The following is a 17,387-nucleotide window of genomic DNA, read 5'->3' on the forward strand; positions in this document are numbered from 1 at the left end:
TTTGCAAAGTTAGTGCTTTTGAACAAGGTGTGAATCTACTTCTTGTCATCTCAATTTTAAGATGTGATGCGGGAGATAAGGTTAATTTAATGGGCATATCAACATGACAGCTGTAGGTGCAATGTGCTGTACTGAAGCATCCTTCATTTAAGCTCCCAGCATTTTGAGAAGGAATGCTCTCTGTCTCCAGATCCCTCAGAGTCACAATGTGATGCTTGTTGGTTCTGTATTACTTAATCTGCCACATTCCTCTGCACTGATGTCTTCTTTCCTTCAAAGTTCTGTCTAAGTGTCATTTCAGTTCAGTCATTAGCTCAGATACACAATGTAAGCAAGAAAGCTGATTATAAGATGAAGTTCAGGGTATCTCTTTGCCTGACACAAGGGGACAAGATGCTTCAAAGAAGCTATTACAACGCTTGTCAGAAACAGTTTGCTTCAAGGGAAGCTTTTGAACAGAAACATTTCCTTTCTTTGCTTCTCTGGAAGCATTGGCTTGGTCACTGGCAGCCTGTTGAAGAGCCAAGTGTCACATAGAACAAGGTGTCATTTCTCATTGTGCTTTGGGAGTGGAATCAGGCACAAATGGAAGTCTGAAAATAGGAGAATGAAGAGAAAAAGGAACGCATGTGATTTATAGTGTAGAAAGAATATTTCCACTTACATTTTGTTTGACAAAAAACTTGTTGGAAATTACCATTTGAACCATGAGAGTGAAGCCTGGTGCTAAAACCACTGAGCTGCCTGCTGAGCCATGACCCAGTGTTTGAACCAGATAACCTTTTACATACTGTGTTCTGTTGACTGGGGAGATGGTTACACAGGTGTCATAGATGGAAATTTCTGCCCTACTTGAATGATGTGAAACAAAGAAAAAGAGATTCAGGTTCCTGGTTTTAATCAGAGCTTATCAGGCCCTCATAGAAAAACAGACTCTTGGGATAGCAAGTGCTCCACATGGACCTAAATAATCTGCCTTGTTTTCTTGTCAGGACACTTTTGGGCTGTGTTGAGGGGTGTTAGCCTTGGCTTCCACTAGGGACACATCCTTCACTGTAAAACTTTTGAACTCCCTTTGACTGTCAGAAAGGACCCCAGTTTTGACCCTCAGAGTGACATGCTTGCAAATGAGTGAGAGTAGGGCTTGTCAGTTCCCATTCAGCTCAAACCCTGCCGGTTGCTCGTGGAAGAGCCAGCTGCCAGCCTGGCACAGCTGTTCCCATGTCATGTTCTCCCCCTTGCAGACCAACCCCAGGAAGCCGTGTTCAGCGGTGACCATGCGGAGCACGCGGAGGATGGAGAATGGCAGCGCTCGACTTCAACTACCTCATCTCAGAGCGAGCGGGCAGAGCAACTCTTGCAGAACCAGCACAAGAGCCTGGCCTCTGAGGACACCAAAAAGAAGAGGGCTCAGAAACCGTCTCACATGCGGAGGAACATAAGGTAAGCAGCAGCAGCAGCAGGACAGAAAGAGCTCGGGTCACATATGGTGGTGAAAACAGAATCTCTGCACTTTGCTTCTGAGCTACCTTGTGCCACTGCTGGCAAACCAGATGGTTTTTCTTTTCCAAAACCTTAGGATTTCACCAGTGGGAGTAGAGTGATCTCAGACTGGAGTGCTGCATGTGGGTGCAGACTTGTTTGGTATTTTAGAAGAGTGAATATTTGGTTATGGAATATATTGCACAAATTGTGTAATTGCTTCTGTCTTTTGAGAGATGTAATTGAAAAACAGTACCACCATTAAATACCAGTTTCAGATATTTGCTGAGGTGAATCCTATTGCAAACAGCCTAAAATACAGTCCTTTCCTGTACTGTCCTGGCTACTTGTTGACAGGAATGCTGATGCTATGACTAGTGGCTGAAGTGTTGGAAGTCAGTTTCACCTGGATTTTATAAAGCAGTAGTTTTTTGATTGTGTAATTCACCACATATTCTGGGACAGGTTGTGAGGTGGTAAATCACTAGGAAATTTTGCTCAAGGGACTTTTATAAGCTCAGAGGAGAACTAATGGAGCAGGAATACCTGTGGAAGCAAGTAGCTCTCAGGCCCTGTGCTGGCAGTCTTTGGTTCCTGTTTAAGCTTGTGCAGACTGATTTTCTTAAAGCTCAAGGAATAAGCATTGAATAGGCCTTGAAAAATGGGGCTTCATTAGGATGAAGGAGATGTCCATGATGTGTGGGGTTGAATGATTTTAAAGGCTAGTTTGAGGAAGCTAGATTTTACCACTGCTTGTACTGCACCTCTGCTCTGGCAAAAGCACCTTCATTTCTAGGACTGGGCATGTGACACTGAAGCAGGGGAAAAGCAACTTCTGGAAGGAAATAAAATTACCTATAACGGGAAGGTGCTTTGAGGGAATGCCTTGAAACAATTGCTAAAACCATTAGAGATCCTAGCTCCTCAAAATGCTGTTAGAAGAGAATCAGGGTGATGACTTTTTGTGGGGGAATTGATGCATTTTCTTCCCATATATCTTCTTTGCATGACTTAGTGAATTTTGTGTTTATAAACTGCGTATCAATAAAAAACCTTTCAAGCAGAAGAACTGGTCTCTGGTAACCTAGTTTAAGTATGTGCTTACCCACTTACCTCTTTCCTCCTTTCATTACTTTGCTTCTGTTGAACTTTTGTCTTTTCCTTGAGTGATAGTAGTGTTATCTGTAGTGTTGAAATAGCTGTAGAATTTGCCTGTATCTTTTGGGGATGATGTTCCTGCTCTATGTGGCTGACAGAATACCTGCAGCTTGTCAGTCATCTTTGCAGCTGCTGTGCAGCTGTTCATGTTTTTGGAAGAAATGGAGTGTAACCAAATCACGTTTGCGTGTGGCTGACAGAATACCTGGAGCTTGTCAGTCAGTCATCTTTGCAGCTTCTGTGCAGCTGTTCATTTTTTTGGAAGAAATGGAGTGTAACCAAATCACGTTTGCTCCTGTGTTCAGAAAGCTGTTGCGTGAGGACCAACTGGAAGCCGTGACAAAGGCAGCCCAGCAGGAAGAGTTGGAGAGAAGGAAGCGGCTTGAGCAGCAGCGGAAGGATTATCCAGCCTCTATACCAACGGTTCCCCTGGAGTTTCTTCCTGGTAAGCACTGGGAGATGCCAGCCAAAGTGAGAGTTTTAAGGATAGATGCTGAATGAAGAAGCTAGTGCCATACTTGTCCATGACAGGACAAGTGGTAATGGTTTTGACCTAAAGGAAGGTAGATTCAGGCTAGATACAAGGAAGAAATGCTTTACAATGAGGGTGCTGAAACACTGGCACAGGTTATGCAGAGGTGTGGTAAATGGCCCACTCCTGGAAACATTCAAAGTCAGGATGGATTAGGCTTTGAGCAGCCAGATGTAGCTGAAGATACCCTGTTCAGTGTAGAGGGGTTGGACTAGATGACCTTTGAAGGGTCCTTCCAACCCCAAGCATTCTGCGATTCTCTGCTGTACTTGGATTTTCAAGTGTAAACTCTTGGATCAGCAGTTCCAAACCAGTTGTAGGTTCAGTGTAGGCAGTTCCACTTCTGGCCTTGTTTTGTGTTAAGGTACAGTGGCTGCTTGGTGAAAGGTGCTGGATAATGTTTGTTGAAGATATTTTGACTCACATCAAGTGTGTGTAGGGGGATGCTGAAACAGATCTCTCTTGTCTTTCCAGCTGGTATGGGAGCTTAAATCAACAGGCCTGGCAGAAATGCTAGATCCTGTTTGTCCTGGGAATGGTCTGGTAACATGTGTGTCTGGTACCGGGGATAGTGGGACAATAGACTGGATGCACATATGTTGGTGATGTAACCTTGGCCTTCCTTGCATGTTTTGGCAAGCAGTGAGTTGCAGACGGTATACATGGTTAAGCATCACTCATGTCTTTGGGTGAATATGTCACCTTTCATTGTTTCCCAATCTGGATCATTTTGGTAATTTAGTTTATATCACAGCTTCAAAAGGTGTAAAGGGCAGAGAAGTGCAGCTGGATGTTGGGCAAGGATGAGGAATTCTTGAGTTGGCTTTGCCTCTTGAAGAAATATATATTCTCCCTTATGTGCAAGTGTTAAAAACACTTTTACGTGTGGGAGAAGGGAATAAGAGCTGTTTAAAACACTTCGGGTTATGCAGAGTAGGTTCAGCCCCAGAAGAATGTCATTGCTTGCTGTGTCATTGCAGTGATGCTGTTTGGCCCCATTAGCCCCCCCTCCACATGGCAGCACTAAAAACATACAAACAAATGCTCTTGATCAGCAAAAGTTGTTTATGATATGTGGGATTTAATTATTACAGTGTCCCTACTAACAAAGAGCAGTTATTATCCCTTCAGCAGTTGGTACTTTCTCTGCTGGATGAAACACAGCTTTTACTGAGACCAAAAAAAAGAGAAACAAAGGGCTTTAGCATGTTGCATGGTCAGTGTGCCCCAGTCAGGGCATGAAACAGAGAGTGCCATCAGCAATGGGCTATTGTTTCAGCATATTGAGAATGGAGGAGATTGTGACCCAGGAAGCTGAGTCATAGCAGGATTGTAGACAGTGAGAGTCTGTTATGGAAAATTCCAGGACTAAGTTATTGGAGCTAAAGTGGAAGGAAATACTGTCTGGTTTCTGAACAGTTTTGTCTCCTTCCCCATTATTATGAATTACTTATTGTTTGTAATTTATGTTTGTAGAGGACATCGTTTTCAGAACAGCAGAGGCGACCCAGCTCCCCCCTCAGGTCCTGGCTGAGGAAGTGATCTGCCTTGACAGTACCAGCAGTGGCAGTGAAGATGATACTAAAGGAAAAAATAGCATTAAAGATGGTAAGTGACCAATTGCCTTAGTCTTCTCTTCTCACAATATGCTGTTTATTCAGCCACAAGTCTGTTTTCATCTGATCAGATGCCCCAGTGGTGAATCACTTCAGACTTTTGTAGGCCTATTGGTTTCCAATTATGTGGGCAGTTCTGGCCTGTGAGTCCTAAAATGACATTTATAAAATGGCCTGTCAGGCTCTCTTGTGAACTTGTGTTTATTTCTGCTTTATAAATGCACCAATTTTGCCCAGTGCATTGCTGAAGAATGCTTACAGGACATGTGGCACCATTTGGTGCATGTAAAAGGAGCATGTAAGTATTCAGATTTGCAGCTGGAAGTGGTTTTTGAGTCCCGTGTCCCAAATGGATTCAACCAGACCCCTTGGTGATCCTTAGGCATTATATCAGTCAATAAAATTCATGTCTGGGCTTGGGAATTAAGAAAACATATGGAAGAGAATGTAAAACACTCCTGGAAACTGTCTCATGTGCTCTTTGGATCAGCCCAAGTTAATGTTCACTGAAACATTTGGAAGCCAGGGAAGCTTTCATATGCTGGTCTGAGGGGTGTGGTGTGTGCCTGTATCATGCCTGCTTGTTCAGGATACATCATTAGGCCAGGGTGAAATTGCAAAAGCTGGGAGTAGCCTTATTTCCTGATAGTTTTTTTCCATTCATGATAAACCCTGATGTCAAGTTAACTTTGTTGTTATTCTTTCCTGTTCTGGTTACTTTGCAGAAGTGATTGAACTGAGCTCAGGAGAGGATGATGCCCTCCAAATTGTGGACAGCAGTGACTCTGGCAATGAGGGGGAGGAGGATGGCAGTGAAGAGAGCAGTGGCTCTCATGTGAATGATGCCTTAAATCAGTCAGATGCTCTGGGGCAAGTCATTGTCAACATCAATCATCCACCAAATGAGGAGGACATTTTCCTGGCTCCCCAGCTTGCACGTGCAGTAAAACCTCATCAGGTAGGCTTTGTTAGCCTTGAAAATGCAATGAATTTGGGCAAGCCTGCCTGGGAATCTCAGCAGACCTTCTTTGGTGAGCCCTGTGACCAATCTGGTTGTGGTGGTGACTGTTGTGGATAGTCAAATGATAAAACTGAACTAGAGGATGGCCAAGGCTCTGTATAACTTCAGCTGCTGTTACTATCAGACCTTTGTATATTTAGATGAACTTTTACAAAGTAAAATTATATTTATGAAAAAACTAATCAACCCCAATTCAGATCCTCTGGCTACAAATTAATTTGTATTTATTGATATATTCTCAAGAAATTCTATGAGCATCTAAAAATACTGAGTTTCTGAGCCTTCCCTAGAGTAATTTAATGAACTTGAAACATCCACTTTACATTTTCATGGTCCTCATGCACTCTGTAAATACTTAGCCATCTTGGGCTTTTTTGTCTGCCACCATTCTAACACTTTTTCTACTTTTCTCCCTAGATTGGTGGAATCCGATTCCTTTATGACAACTTGGTCGAGTCCTTGGAGAGATTTAAAACCAGCAGTGGGTTTGGGTGTATTTTAGCACATAGCATGGGTCTGGGCAAGACCATCCAGGTTATCTCTTTCTTGGATGTACTTTTTCGGCACACGGAGGCAAAGACTGTTCTTGCCATTGTACCTGTAAGTAGCCGCATGAAGGGCTGGCTGAGGGGCTTCCCTGCACTGCTTCTTTCTTTGCATAGAGAAGGTTGATTAATGTCCCATCACTCATCAAGCTCTGTCACATCCTTGCCGTTCTTCCCCTATATCATTCCCTGTGTTCCTGAATTTGCATGCTGTAAGCTGCTGCTTCCATCTGGCACAATTAGGGTGTCATTCCCTAATCTCATTTCTGCTCTTAAAAATCCCAAGTGACTCAATTGGGTTTTTAATCCTTCCATGGCTAACTTTTTCAGGTGAATACGCTTCAAAACTGGCTAGCAGAGTTCAACATGTGGCTCCCAGCACCTGAAAACCTTCCTGCTGATTATAACTCCAAAGAGGTCCAGCCCCGCACCTTCAAAGTCCATATCCTGAATGATGAACACAAGTAGGTGACAGTAAAAGCTTTTCTGAGCTCTGCCTCTTTCTGGATCATTTTCCTTGCATGGATCAGGGCAGTACAGTGGTCCTGGGGAATTCTCAGTTCATTAGCTGTGTCTATACTCCTAGAATGTGTTCTGGGTGGGATATATTTGAATCTGCTCATGCTGCTTCAGCCATGTATTTACTGTTGGCCAGGATCTGATATACTGTGGTGGACTGAGCAGACAGTGTCTTGATCTGAACCAATTCTGAGCAGGCTGGAAGGGAAGGAAGCCTGCGGGACAGGAGCATTGAAGAAGACAACAGGGGATAAACAACTTGAAGATTACAACCATGTGCATTGGCAGCTTGTTCTGCAAATGGTTTTTGCAGAGGCAAACTCAACAGCTCTATAAAAAGGGAACTCTTTGAGTTTTATATGCTTTTGTGCATGACAAATTTCTACACCTCAGTTGCTGTAAGGATTTGTCATTCTCAGTCCTGCTCCATGGCACATAAAAGGCTTTTTCCCCCCTCTCTGTATCTGTTTGTTTCCTAAAGAAATTTCATTGTAAACCTCCATCTGGTTTGATGTGAGAAAAATGCTTTAAAATACCCACTGAATGGGTATTTTTTCTCAGCAGACTCCAGTCCAGTGATTCAACCTGAAATTGGAATAAAGCTTACAGTTTGTTTGGTTGTTTTGCAGGACGACAGCTGCACGAGCAAAGGTGGTGAATGACTGGGTGACAGAAGGTGGTGTGCTGCTGATGGGATATGAGATGTACCGTCTCCTCTCACTGAAGAAGTCCTTTGCCACTGGCAGGAAGAAGAGAACAAAGAAACAAACTGGCCCTGTCATTATTGACTTGGATGAGGAAGACCGGCAGCAGGAGCTTCTGAAAGGTGGGAAGTCAGCCCTCAAGAGAGGAGAGTGTGACCCTGCTGTCCAGCTGGCTGTCAGCTGTGGCAGCACAGGGAAACAGCCTATAACTTGCTTTTATATCACTGACATGATAGAGCTTTGCTGGGTGGAATTGTCTTTGGAGGCAGAATGTTGTCGGTCTGTGTCTGAGTCTTCAATTTCTCAAAAGAGCTCCAAGTAAGGGTGGAATTCAGTACACGGAACTCTGGGATTTGTCATTGTGAGATTTGCCATTCTGATTTGATGCAAGACACCCAACTTGATGCAATGCAGGTCACTGAACAGAAATCAAGGGACAGTCATGTTTCCTCATTACCACATTTTGCTAAATCAGAACTACTGTCTAGTCAAATGTTATCTCCTGCATCAGCCTTGCTCCCTGCACCCATGGATACTGCTTTTTTGTCTTTCAGAAATACCCCTCTATTGTGTAGCTGGTGGCCTTATAAAACCAGAACTTTGTCTTATTCATCTCTAACACTTAATGTCCCTTGTCCTCAGGGATTGAGAAGGCTTTGTCTCGCCCCGGCCCAGACGTGGTTATTTGCGACGAAGGGCACCGCATAAAGAACTGCCATGCCAGCACTTCCCAGGCGCTGAAGAACATCCGCTCGCGCCGGCGGGTGGTGCTGACTGGGTACCCACTGCAGAACAACCTCATCGAGTACTGGTGCATGGTGGACTTTGTCCGGCCTGACTTCCTGGGCTCGCGGCAGGAGTTCAGCAACATGTTTGAGCGGCCCATCCTGAACGGGCAGTGCATTGACAGCACCCCCCAGGACGTGCGGCTGATGCGCTACCGCAGCCACGTCCTGCACAGCCTGCTGGAGGGCTTCGTGCAGCGGTGAGTCCACGGGCAGTTCTCTGGGGTGTAGTCCCTGCAAACAGTTCCTTCATCACAAGTTGCCTGGCTTGTTTGCTCAGTTTGTGCAGTGCAACTAAATGTTGATGCCTTATAAAATCATGGAATTGTTTAGATTGGAAAAGACCTGTAAGATCATCAAGTCCAACCATTAACCCAGCACAGCCACCACTAAAGCTTGTCCCCAGGTGCCACACCTACGAGTTTTTTAAATCTCTCCAGGGTTGGTAACTCCACCACTTCCCTGAACAGCCTGTTCCAATGTCTGACCACCCTTTCCATGAAGAAGTTTTTTCTAATATCCAATCTAAACCTCCCCAGCAACACAATATTCCATTTTCTCATATCCTGTCACTGTTACCTGGGGGAAGAGACTGTTCCCTATCTGCATATAACCTACTTTTAGGTAGTTGTGGAGAGAGAGAGGGGTCCCCCCAAAGCCTCCTTTACTGCAGCCTGAACCCCCTCAGCTGTTCCTCATCAGCCCTGTGCTCCAGAGCTTTCCCCAGCTCTGTTGCCTGAATCTGGACATGCTCCGGCACCTCACTGTCTTGTAAGGAGGGACCCAAAACAGAACCCAGGATTTAAGACGGGGCCTCACCAATGCTGAGTACAGGGAGAGGTTCACTGCCCTGGCCCTGCTGGCCACACTGTACAGTTGCTTTGTTTTGGTACAACAGACTCTGATTACAGAGAACTACACCTCTAAGTGCCCTAGAGTGACCTCAGGTTTATTTCGATGGGTTAATAGCCAATTTGCATGTGCACTTTGTGACATCCTTATCTTAGAATCTGAAAGTGTTTCGTGAAAGTGTTAAGGAAAGTGACAGTAACTCCACCATTCTGGAAACAAATCAGCATTTTTTTCTCAGATGAGAATTCTAGGATGCTGGTCTGGAGTGTCTTAATCATTGGCACAGCTGAAAATAGACTTTACATCTTATTTCTGGTTTTCAGCTACCATGGAAAACAGGACTTTCATCACCCTCTTAACTCTGTGACCTGTGCTAGAAGATTGTAATGTTTGAGATCTTTGTAATTGTGTTTACAATTGGTATTTGGCTGCAGGGAGAGTATCTCAGAAGTGTCATGCATTAGAGAAGCATGCAATTTAGAGGTCCTTCTCCCTGCAGCTGGGTGGGCAAGAAGTCAAATTCTTTCCCTACAGGCAGCCACAGGGAGATCATAATGGGAAATTCCCTTCCCCTGTATTTATCTCACTCTTCTTATTTCCTCCACAGGCGAGGCCACAACGTGCTGAAGGTTCAGCTCCCGTCTAAGGAAGAGCACGTCATTCTGGTGCGTCTGTCCAAGATCCAGCGGGACCTCTACACGGAGTTCATGAACCGCTTCCGGGATGCAGGCAACAGTGGCTGGCTGGGGCTGAACCCACTCAAAGCTTTCTGTGTCTGTTGCAAGGTACATTTTGGCAGAAGATGCAAAGAAAGATTCTAATCTGTTGGGGAAAGGGGAATATAAGTCAAAAGAGGAGGTGAAAGTGTGGTTGGCCAGGGACATAATCTCTCCCCAGAGTGCTCTGCAGTGGTTTAACAGTATTGTTATCTTTGCTTCCAGAACTGGGATGCAGGGATGTTAAATGTCTCTTTCAAACCCTGTGCAAGAAACCTGCTAGCATCAGCTGAAACAATCTGGGCTGATACTTTAAACTGCATAGCCTTACTTGCTTAATGCAAACAGGCAGCTCCCTCTGTCTTTTTGCTGTGTGGGGTGCACAGTGACCTCCTGGTTTGGTCTCAAGGAAAGAATTGGACACATTTAAAGATATGAGAGCCAGAAGAAGTATTAGTTCTTTCCTTTGAATAGCTGTGGGAGCTTTCAGGTCACAATCATTGGCAAGCAGCAGACCAGTGCAGGTCTAACCACTTCCTTTCTTTATCCCTTCAGATCTGGAACCATCCAGATGTGCTGTATGAAGCTCTGCAAAAGGAGAACCTGGCAAACGAGCAGGATTTGGATGTGGATGACCTTAGCACAGCAAACACTAATTCCCGCTGCCAGCCTCAGGGAATTAAAGTTAAAACAGAAAGTAATGCTTTGGCATCACCAGTTGGAGAAGCTACTAATAGCAAGTTCCTCCAGAGTGTTGGCTTCAACCCTTTCCAGGAGAGAGCAAATCAGGTCGTAACTTATGAGTGGGTGAGTGTCACTGCTGGAAAATTCTTCATTTGGAGAGTCTGGACAGTTTTCTGAAGCAGAGCAAAGAGAAGACTCTTCTGTCTGAGTTGTGGGTTTCTCCTGTGTTCTCTTTACCACAGAGCATCTTGATAAGCAGATCTGCATGGTGCTAGGAGGGGTTTGTGACTCTCAGGAGGTAGAAGTGCAGACAGCACTCTTATGTTATTGCTCTCATGTGACCAAAAAGGCTGTGGATTTTGTTATTCTAAATAAAGGTATTAGGGTGAAGTTTGATCTAAATAAGAGGGTGGTAAATCTAGAAGGATGGAGGAAAGCTCTTGAGATGAAAGTCGTGAGAGGTTGAGAGGACGCTCATTCATCAAAGAAGTTTGTCATTTGGAACTTCTGGAATGGGAGGTAGCAGCAGTAGTTGGGAGTAACATGGTCACCTCAAACAACTGGATGTAAATAACCTTGTTGCCATGATTTATTTCCTTCACCTTGAGACAGGGTTGTTGAGCTAAACAGGGAATGAGCAACTCCACCTATAATAGTCTCCCGTTTCTTGGTAGGCCAAAGACATCTTGTGTGAATACCAGACGGGAGTCCTGGAGAACTCACCCAAGATGGTGTTACTTTTCCACCTAATTGAGGAAAGTGTGAAGCTTGGAGACAAGATCTTGGTCTTCAGGTAAGCAGAGTATCACCAACTGATCCTACAGTCATTAAATACTGGAGTAGTTGGATCCCCCCTGGTACTAGGAGGTTTTTACGCAGGGTGAATGGTGTGGGAGTTCCCCTTTTTTCTCCTTGTTGTATAATGTGGATTTTTATCTGTGGATTTTATAGTTTTGCCACTGTCACATTTACTAGTGAGGGGTGTGCTGCACAAACAGGGTTTGACAACCATCAGCACTGTCATTGGGGAAGGGTTCTGATACTCCACTCCTGCTGCTGGGGGACTTTTTCCTGAACAGAGATCTTGGTTTTGCAGCCAGAGCTTGTCCACCTTATCTGTCATTGAAGAGTTTTTGGCAAAGAGACCAATGCCAAGTCCTCCAGGCTCAGATGGAGGAGTTCATAACTGGGTCCGAAACATCAACTACTACAGTGAGTGCATCCAGTCCTCCTCTCTTTTGTTATGACACTGTTTGATCATGTGAAAGACTAATTCCTGAAAATTGCCCACCATCTTCTTTTAGTTGTCTTTGGGTATGAAAATGCTCTGCTGAAGCATTCTTCTGATGAACCTCTTTCAGACTGTTCTTACTTTAGTTGTTTTGGAAGACAATGTCAGTTGGATAGCAGCTAAGCAGTAATTTCCAAATCTTCTTTTGACATCTTACTTAGAAGATGTTAGACATTGACATCTCACTTACACACTAGTGCTTTTTTTAAGTTGCAAAAGATACTTTTTGCTTCCTGTTGGCTATTTGCTAGATCTTGCTTCCAAAACCAGAATCACTGTGGAATGCTTTCACTTGCTCAAGGCTGTGAATTCCTCTCCCTTATTCCCCAGCTTTAAATCTTTTTCTGGTATGGGTTGTTGCTTTGTGTGGCTACTTTGCAGGCCAGGGCTGAGAAAAGTGGTGGATATGGTGTTCCTGATTTTTGCAGAGCTGCCAGAAGCAAGCTGCTGCTCAGGAGCAGTGACATGACACTCCTTAACACCAGCACTCTCTGTGCTCAGGTCTAGTTTCTGGGGGTTTGCCAAAGCCTTTACAATTTTGCTTTCTCTTGATCCCTGGAGCTTCCTGCATGCATGAGACCTTTGTTCCTATTGTTCCTGCTTGCTATCCACCTTGCCTAAAGCAGAGCCTTAAAGGGCTAGATGTGTTTTAGTGCTCCTAGGCCTGGCCTTGACAAGTTTGAGTTATGTTTACTTAATCTTTCAGTTGATCAAGTCCCAGCCTGGCTGGCTGCATTGCACCTGCCTTTTTGGGCGTATTACAGGTCCAGAGTGGCCCATTTGAAATCCTGGAGTACGACTTGAATTGGTTTGGAACCAGTTTCAAAGCTCAGTGTTCGGAAAGTGGGTTTGCTCTGATAGAAATCCCCCAAACATACAGAGCTTTTACATGTATTTTTAATTCCTTTCTCAGGACTGGATGGCAGCACCTCTGCCTCAGAAAGGGAACGGCTGATTAACCAGTTCAATGATGCCAGCAATGCCTCTGTTTGGCTCTTCCTTTTGTCCACACGGTGAGTTGGCTGGAGCAGAAGGGCAGGGGGAGGACTTGTACTGATTTCTGAATGCATGTGGGTTTTCAGTTCTTAACTTCCCTTGTAATACCCTCTCCATGGTATTGTATAGTGCCATCTGCTTCTCAATTCCCTAGGGATGTAGGATTTCAGCCTTAGGCCTCTGCAAAAGCTTAACAGTCTTGGAAACCAAACTTGGGTTTCAAGTTTGACTGGAGGAAACTTTCCATAGACCCTTTGTGGACTCTTGGCTGTGATGGTTGTCCTTGCCTAGAAGTTTTGGAAATTGACCAGGGCAGCAGTTTGAAATTTGCCTTAATTTTCCAGTGCTGGGTGTTTGGGTGTCAACCTCATTGGAGCAAACAGGGTTGTGGTGTTTGATGCTTCCTGGAACCCGTGCCACGATGCCCAGGCCGTGTGCCGGGTGTACCGCTACGGGCAGAAGAAGCCGTGCCACATCTACAGACTGGTTTCTGATTACACCCTGGAGAAGAAGATCTATGACCGCCAGATCTCCAAGCAGGGCATGTCAGGTAAGTGTGGATGAACACAACGTTCCACTCTCAGATTTCACTCCTCTTAGCTCCTGTAAGTCCTCTTTCTGTGGGTTTTGTACCTTCTTTTTTTAAGGTTGAAAAACAGACAAAGAGGTGGCAGGCACCATCCCAGGGCTGTGTTTGATGTTTGAGTTGGCAATGACATAGGATCCTGTAAGAAGTTCATGGTGGTAGAGCCAGCATCCTGCAGCAAGGTTGTGGTCCCAGTCCACTGCTGTGCCATTTACTTCCCCTCTGCTGTTGCAGTAGCCAGAGATCCTCTTCTGGCTACTGCAACAGACCAGAGACTCGGGAGGTTCCTCATCCTGTTTTCCCCTCTGCCTGGATATTACTCATCTTGAACTGGATGTTACTACTTAAATAGCTCTGTATCTCTGTTTTCCTGCAGTAAGAGAGGGAAAATAGCTAAATTAAAGCATGTATTGACACCTTTGACTGTTAATGCTTGTTTAGGTGCCAAGAATAATTAATTCATTGTGGTTCTGACCTGCCTTTGTACCATAAGTATCTTTTGTGCTAGCTTGTTCCAGTTGTCAAGCTGCTCTCATAGAATGTGCAGCTGAGGGTTGTGGTGACCCAAAGAGAGCTGTGTCCTTCTTTGCTCAAAACTCCAGAGACAGCAGCCCAGTGTGATCAGCTCAGTTTGCTGTTGTGCACTTGAGGTGGAGTCCCCTGGCAGCTGGCCTGGCTCCCAGGAGAGTCCTGGGTAGAGGTGTTTTCTCTGTGTGCTCCCATTTGACCTGTGTGCAGGAGGGAATGTTCAAGGAAAACATTCAGTCTCTTGTGAGTGAGGGAATGTGGCTGCTTTTCTGAGCTTTCCACTTGAGTACATACTTATTAATTTGAGCCTTTTTAGTGGGATTTGTGGGAGAACACATACTGATGTGAGTGCAGTTCTGTCCCAGAATGTGTATGTCTGCAGCCTTGTTACATGAGATGGGACACTATCCATAATTAATTTTGTGTTCCTGTTTGTCAGGAGCTTGGTGACCTGCACAGCTTTGCTGTGCAGTCTGGAGCACAGGCATGTGTCAGCCTGACTTGGTCCAACAGGCTCAGCTCTCAACATGATGATTTTTCTCCCTGCCCTGACATTTACAAAATATATCTGAGGATTGTGTAGATTGCAAGGAGGAAGCTGTATTAGGACGGAAATGTAGAAAGGGCAACAGGCTAGCCCTTGTCTTCCCTTGTCTGCTCACTCCATTCGCTCTCTTTTCCAGATCGGGTGGTGGATGATCTGAACCCAGTGCTGAACTTCACTCGACGGGAGGTGGAGAACCTGCTGCATTTTGTGGAAGAAGAATCTGACCCTGCTCAGCTCTCCCTCAATCTGAGCAAGATGAAGGAGTCTGTTCTACAATTAGCCTGTCTCAAGTATCCTCACCTCATCACCAAGGTAAGATGAGCCTATTTCTTTGCTGGCACTGCCCGGCACAGGCAGGAGTGGTCCTGGAGGAGTCTGGCAGTGTGATGGGGCCATGGTGGCAAGTAGGATGCACCTAGGTGTTGGTGGGAATAGAAAATTCTCTAGAGAGGACCCAAGGATCCCTGCACTTCTCTGTGATATCTTCCTCTCTTCTAGAAACACCTCTGTCCTGTACAGGTTTGGGGGCAGGTTGTCAGGCACCCCTTTCTTTGTGCTGGGCGTGAAGGTGGCAGTGGAACATCACAACTTGCTGCCAGCTCTTTTCCTGGGGTGACTTTAAACAAAAGCTGGGACAGGCAGCACTGGCCTGTGCTGTCAGGAGTGTCACTGGTCGGGTGGTGCTGCAGAGTGGGCCTGTGCCAGGTGCTGTGGGGCTCTGGGAGCTGTGTGACATCGTGGCGGGCTATGTACTTGTGCTCTTGGCCTGGCCAAAGCTCTTGGTTTGGCCATGCGCTCGTGGTAAGTGATGGCCTTGGCGGGGCAGGTGATGGCATTAGCTGGCTGTCACCCTTCAAGATGAGCCTTGGTCACATCCACAGCAGTGCCCCCCGCACGTGCTTTGCCATGGCCAGCTCTGCCAGCCTGGGAAGGAGACAGGCTGGGCAGGGAGCGGGCGCTGCCGTTCGGGGTGTGCTGGTTCCCTCTTGCGGTGCGTGGGTGCCAGAACCGCGGTGCTGTGGGGTTGCAGGAGCCTTTTCAGCACGAGTCACTGCTGATCGACCGGAAGGAGCACAAGCTGACCAAGGCAGAGAAGAAAGCAGCCAAGAAGAGCTATGAGGAGGAAAAGCGAGCATCCGTCCCCTACACCCGGCCGTCCTACGCACAGTATTACCCAGCCAGTGACCAGAGTCTGACGAGCATCCCTGCCTTTAGCCAGAGGAACTGGTGAGCACCTGCCCCTTCCCTTCTCCCCATTCTGTAGAATGAAATAAGGTGCAGATGATGCTTATCGCTGTGGGGCGGGTGCTGCACTCTCCTCCTTCCTCTCTCACTAGGCGACCAGCCCTCAAGGGTGAGGACAAACCAGTGGCAAGTGTCCGCCCAGTTCAGTCCACCCCCATTCCAATGATGCCCCGGCATGTCCCCATGGGTGGTGCAGGATCAACCTCAAGTTCCAACCCTGCTGTCAACTTTCCCATCAACTATCTACAGCGAGCTGGTGTTTTTGTGCAGAAGATTGTTACCACCACTGGTGAGTTGCTACTGCTCAAAGTGCATTGGATTGTGATGCCCATGGTAAATTGAGGATGCCCATAGTGAAATGAGGATCAGGGTGAGTTGTAGATGCCCATGTGGGCTGTGGGCGGATGGGGATCAGAAACAAAGATACTGTCTCTCTGCATTTGAGTGGTTCCTCTGTGCCTGAAGGGCTTTCCCTGCAGCTATTCAAGAGCCATGGACCTAGTGGATTGTTGGGAGTGAACTTTCCCTGACAGGACCTGCAGTACTGTTGCTGGTGGTTCTGGAGATGCCGTGCCAGAACAGCATGGCTTTAGCTTCCTTGGAGCCTCTGCTGCCTTCTTGTGCTGTGTAGAAATAAACCCAGGGCTTGCTTATAGCACAGCACACAGGAGAGACAACTGCACTGCAAAAAATGGGGGTGGTGATGCGCCTGCCCTCTCCTGGCTGTGGCTGACGTGTAGTTTAATGGGCACTATTCTGTTTCTTTCCCCACTGCCAGATATTGTGATTCCGGGTACAAATACATCTACTGATGTACAAGCTAGAATCAGTGCTGGTGAGAGCATCCACATCATCCGAGGGACAAAAGGTAATTCTGTCCTGCTAAAACTTGTGAATAGGGTCCTAGCCAGTGCTAATTAGCAAAAAAAATGATGTAAAGGCATGAATCAATTCCTTGAGAAAAAAAGAAACAAGAAGGGAAGGTCTTGAGTTTGCAGTGACGCTGTTGCAGCCCATGTTCTGGGTGTGCTGATGCTGCCTGGCTGTTGCAGCTGAGGCTGCTCCTGTCCATGAGAGGAACTGTTGAACTTTGTGGCTCAGTTCTTCCTTCTCACAACACTCACTGCAAGTCCTGAGGCAGCCACACACTTCCTGGTTCTCCCAGAGAAAACTGTTTCAAGTGTGAAGTTCCACATTTCCCACTGGCAGCACACTGGGAGGGGGTGATCACCAGCCTAGGAAAGCTGAAAGGGTGAAAGGGGAGGGTGAGGAAGGGGTAAAAGCCCTGTACAGGGCCTATGCAGCAGTGCTGTCCTATTCTTGCCCAAGGAACCTTGCAGGCTCATAGATCCAGGTTCTGAACTGAGACTGGAGTTGTAATGAAATTGTTGAATGAAGTTGTCCCGCCTCTGTTCCAGGGACGTATATCCGGACCAGCGACGGTCGGATTTTTGCCATACGGACCACTGGGAAGCCAAAGGGCAATGAAGACCGTCGGACAGCTGCCTCAGGTAGGGGCTTGTGGGTGCTGTGTGGGGCTTGCACGTGTGCTTTCCTATTGGAATGTCTGGGGCAGCATT

At 46.2% G+C, this 17,387-nt stretch overlaps 1 protein-coding gene across 3 annotated transcripts in view; it reads left to right on the top strand.

The window, feature by feature from the left end:
• RAD54L2 (RAD54 like 2) overlaps positions 1–17,387 on the top strand; it is a 48,193-nt gene that overhangs the window by 24,829 nt on the left and 5,977 nt on the right. For all 3 annotated transcript variants that reach the window (XM_041425518.1, XM_041425520.1, XM_041425519.1), the window contains exons 2-20: positions 1,245–1,443; positions 2,946–3,085; positions 4,649–4,780; positions 5,514–5,746; positions 6,227–6,409; positions 6,685–6,818; positions 7,503–7,699; positions 8,220–8,562; positions 9,822–9,999; positions 10,486–10,737; positions 11,289–11,407; positions 11,711–11,826; positions 12,819–12,918; positions 13,246–13,451; positions 14,699–14,874; positions 15,593–15,789; positions 15,900–16,096; positions 16,586–16,675; positions 17,226–17,318. In XM_041425518.1, the coding sequence (XP_041281452.1) occupies positions 1,245–1,443; positions 2,946–3,085; positions 4,649–4,780; positions 5,514–5,746; positions 6,227–6,409; positions 6,685–6,818; positions 7,503–7,699; positions 8,220–8,562; positions 9,822–9,999; positions 10,486–10,737; positions 11,289–11,407; positions 11,711–11,826; positions 12,819–12,918; positions 13,246–13,451; positions 14,699–14,874; positions 15,593–15,789; positions 15,900–16,096; positions 16,586–16,675; positions 17,226–17,318 (3,285 nt within the window). The remainder of the gene's footprint in view (positions 1–1,244; positions 1,444–2,945; positions 3,086–4,648; positions 4,781–5,513; positions 5,747–6,226; positions 6,410–6,684; positions 6,819–7,502; positions 7,700–8,219; positions 8,563–9,821; positions 10,000–10,485; positions 10,738–11,288; positions 11,408–11,710; positions 11,827–12,818; positions 12,919–13,245; positions 13,452–14,698; positions 14,875–15,592; positions 15,790–15,899; positions 16,097–16,585; positions 16,676–17,225; positions 17,319–17,387) is intronic.

This window comes from Onychostruthus taczanowskii, unplaced genomic scaffold, assembly GCF_017590055.1.
Source record: "Onychostruthus taczanowskii isolate IOZ18803 unplaced genomic scaffold, ASM1759005v1 scaffold9, whole genome shotgun sequence".
Classification (NCBI taxonomy): domain Eukaryota; kingdom Metazoa; phylum Chordata; class Aves; order Passeriformes; family Passeridae; genus Onychostruthus; species Onychostruthus taczanowskii.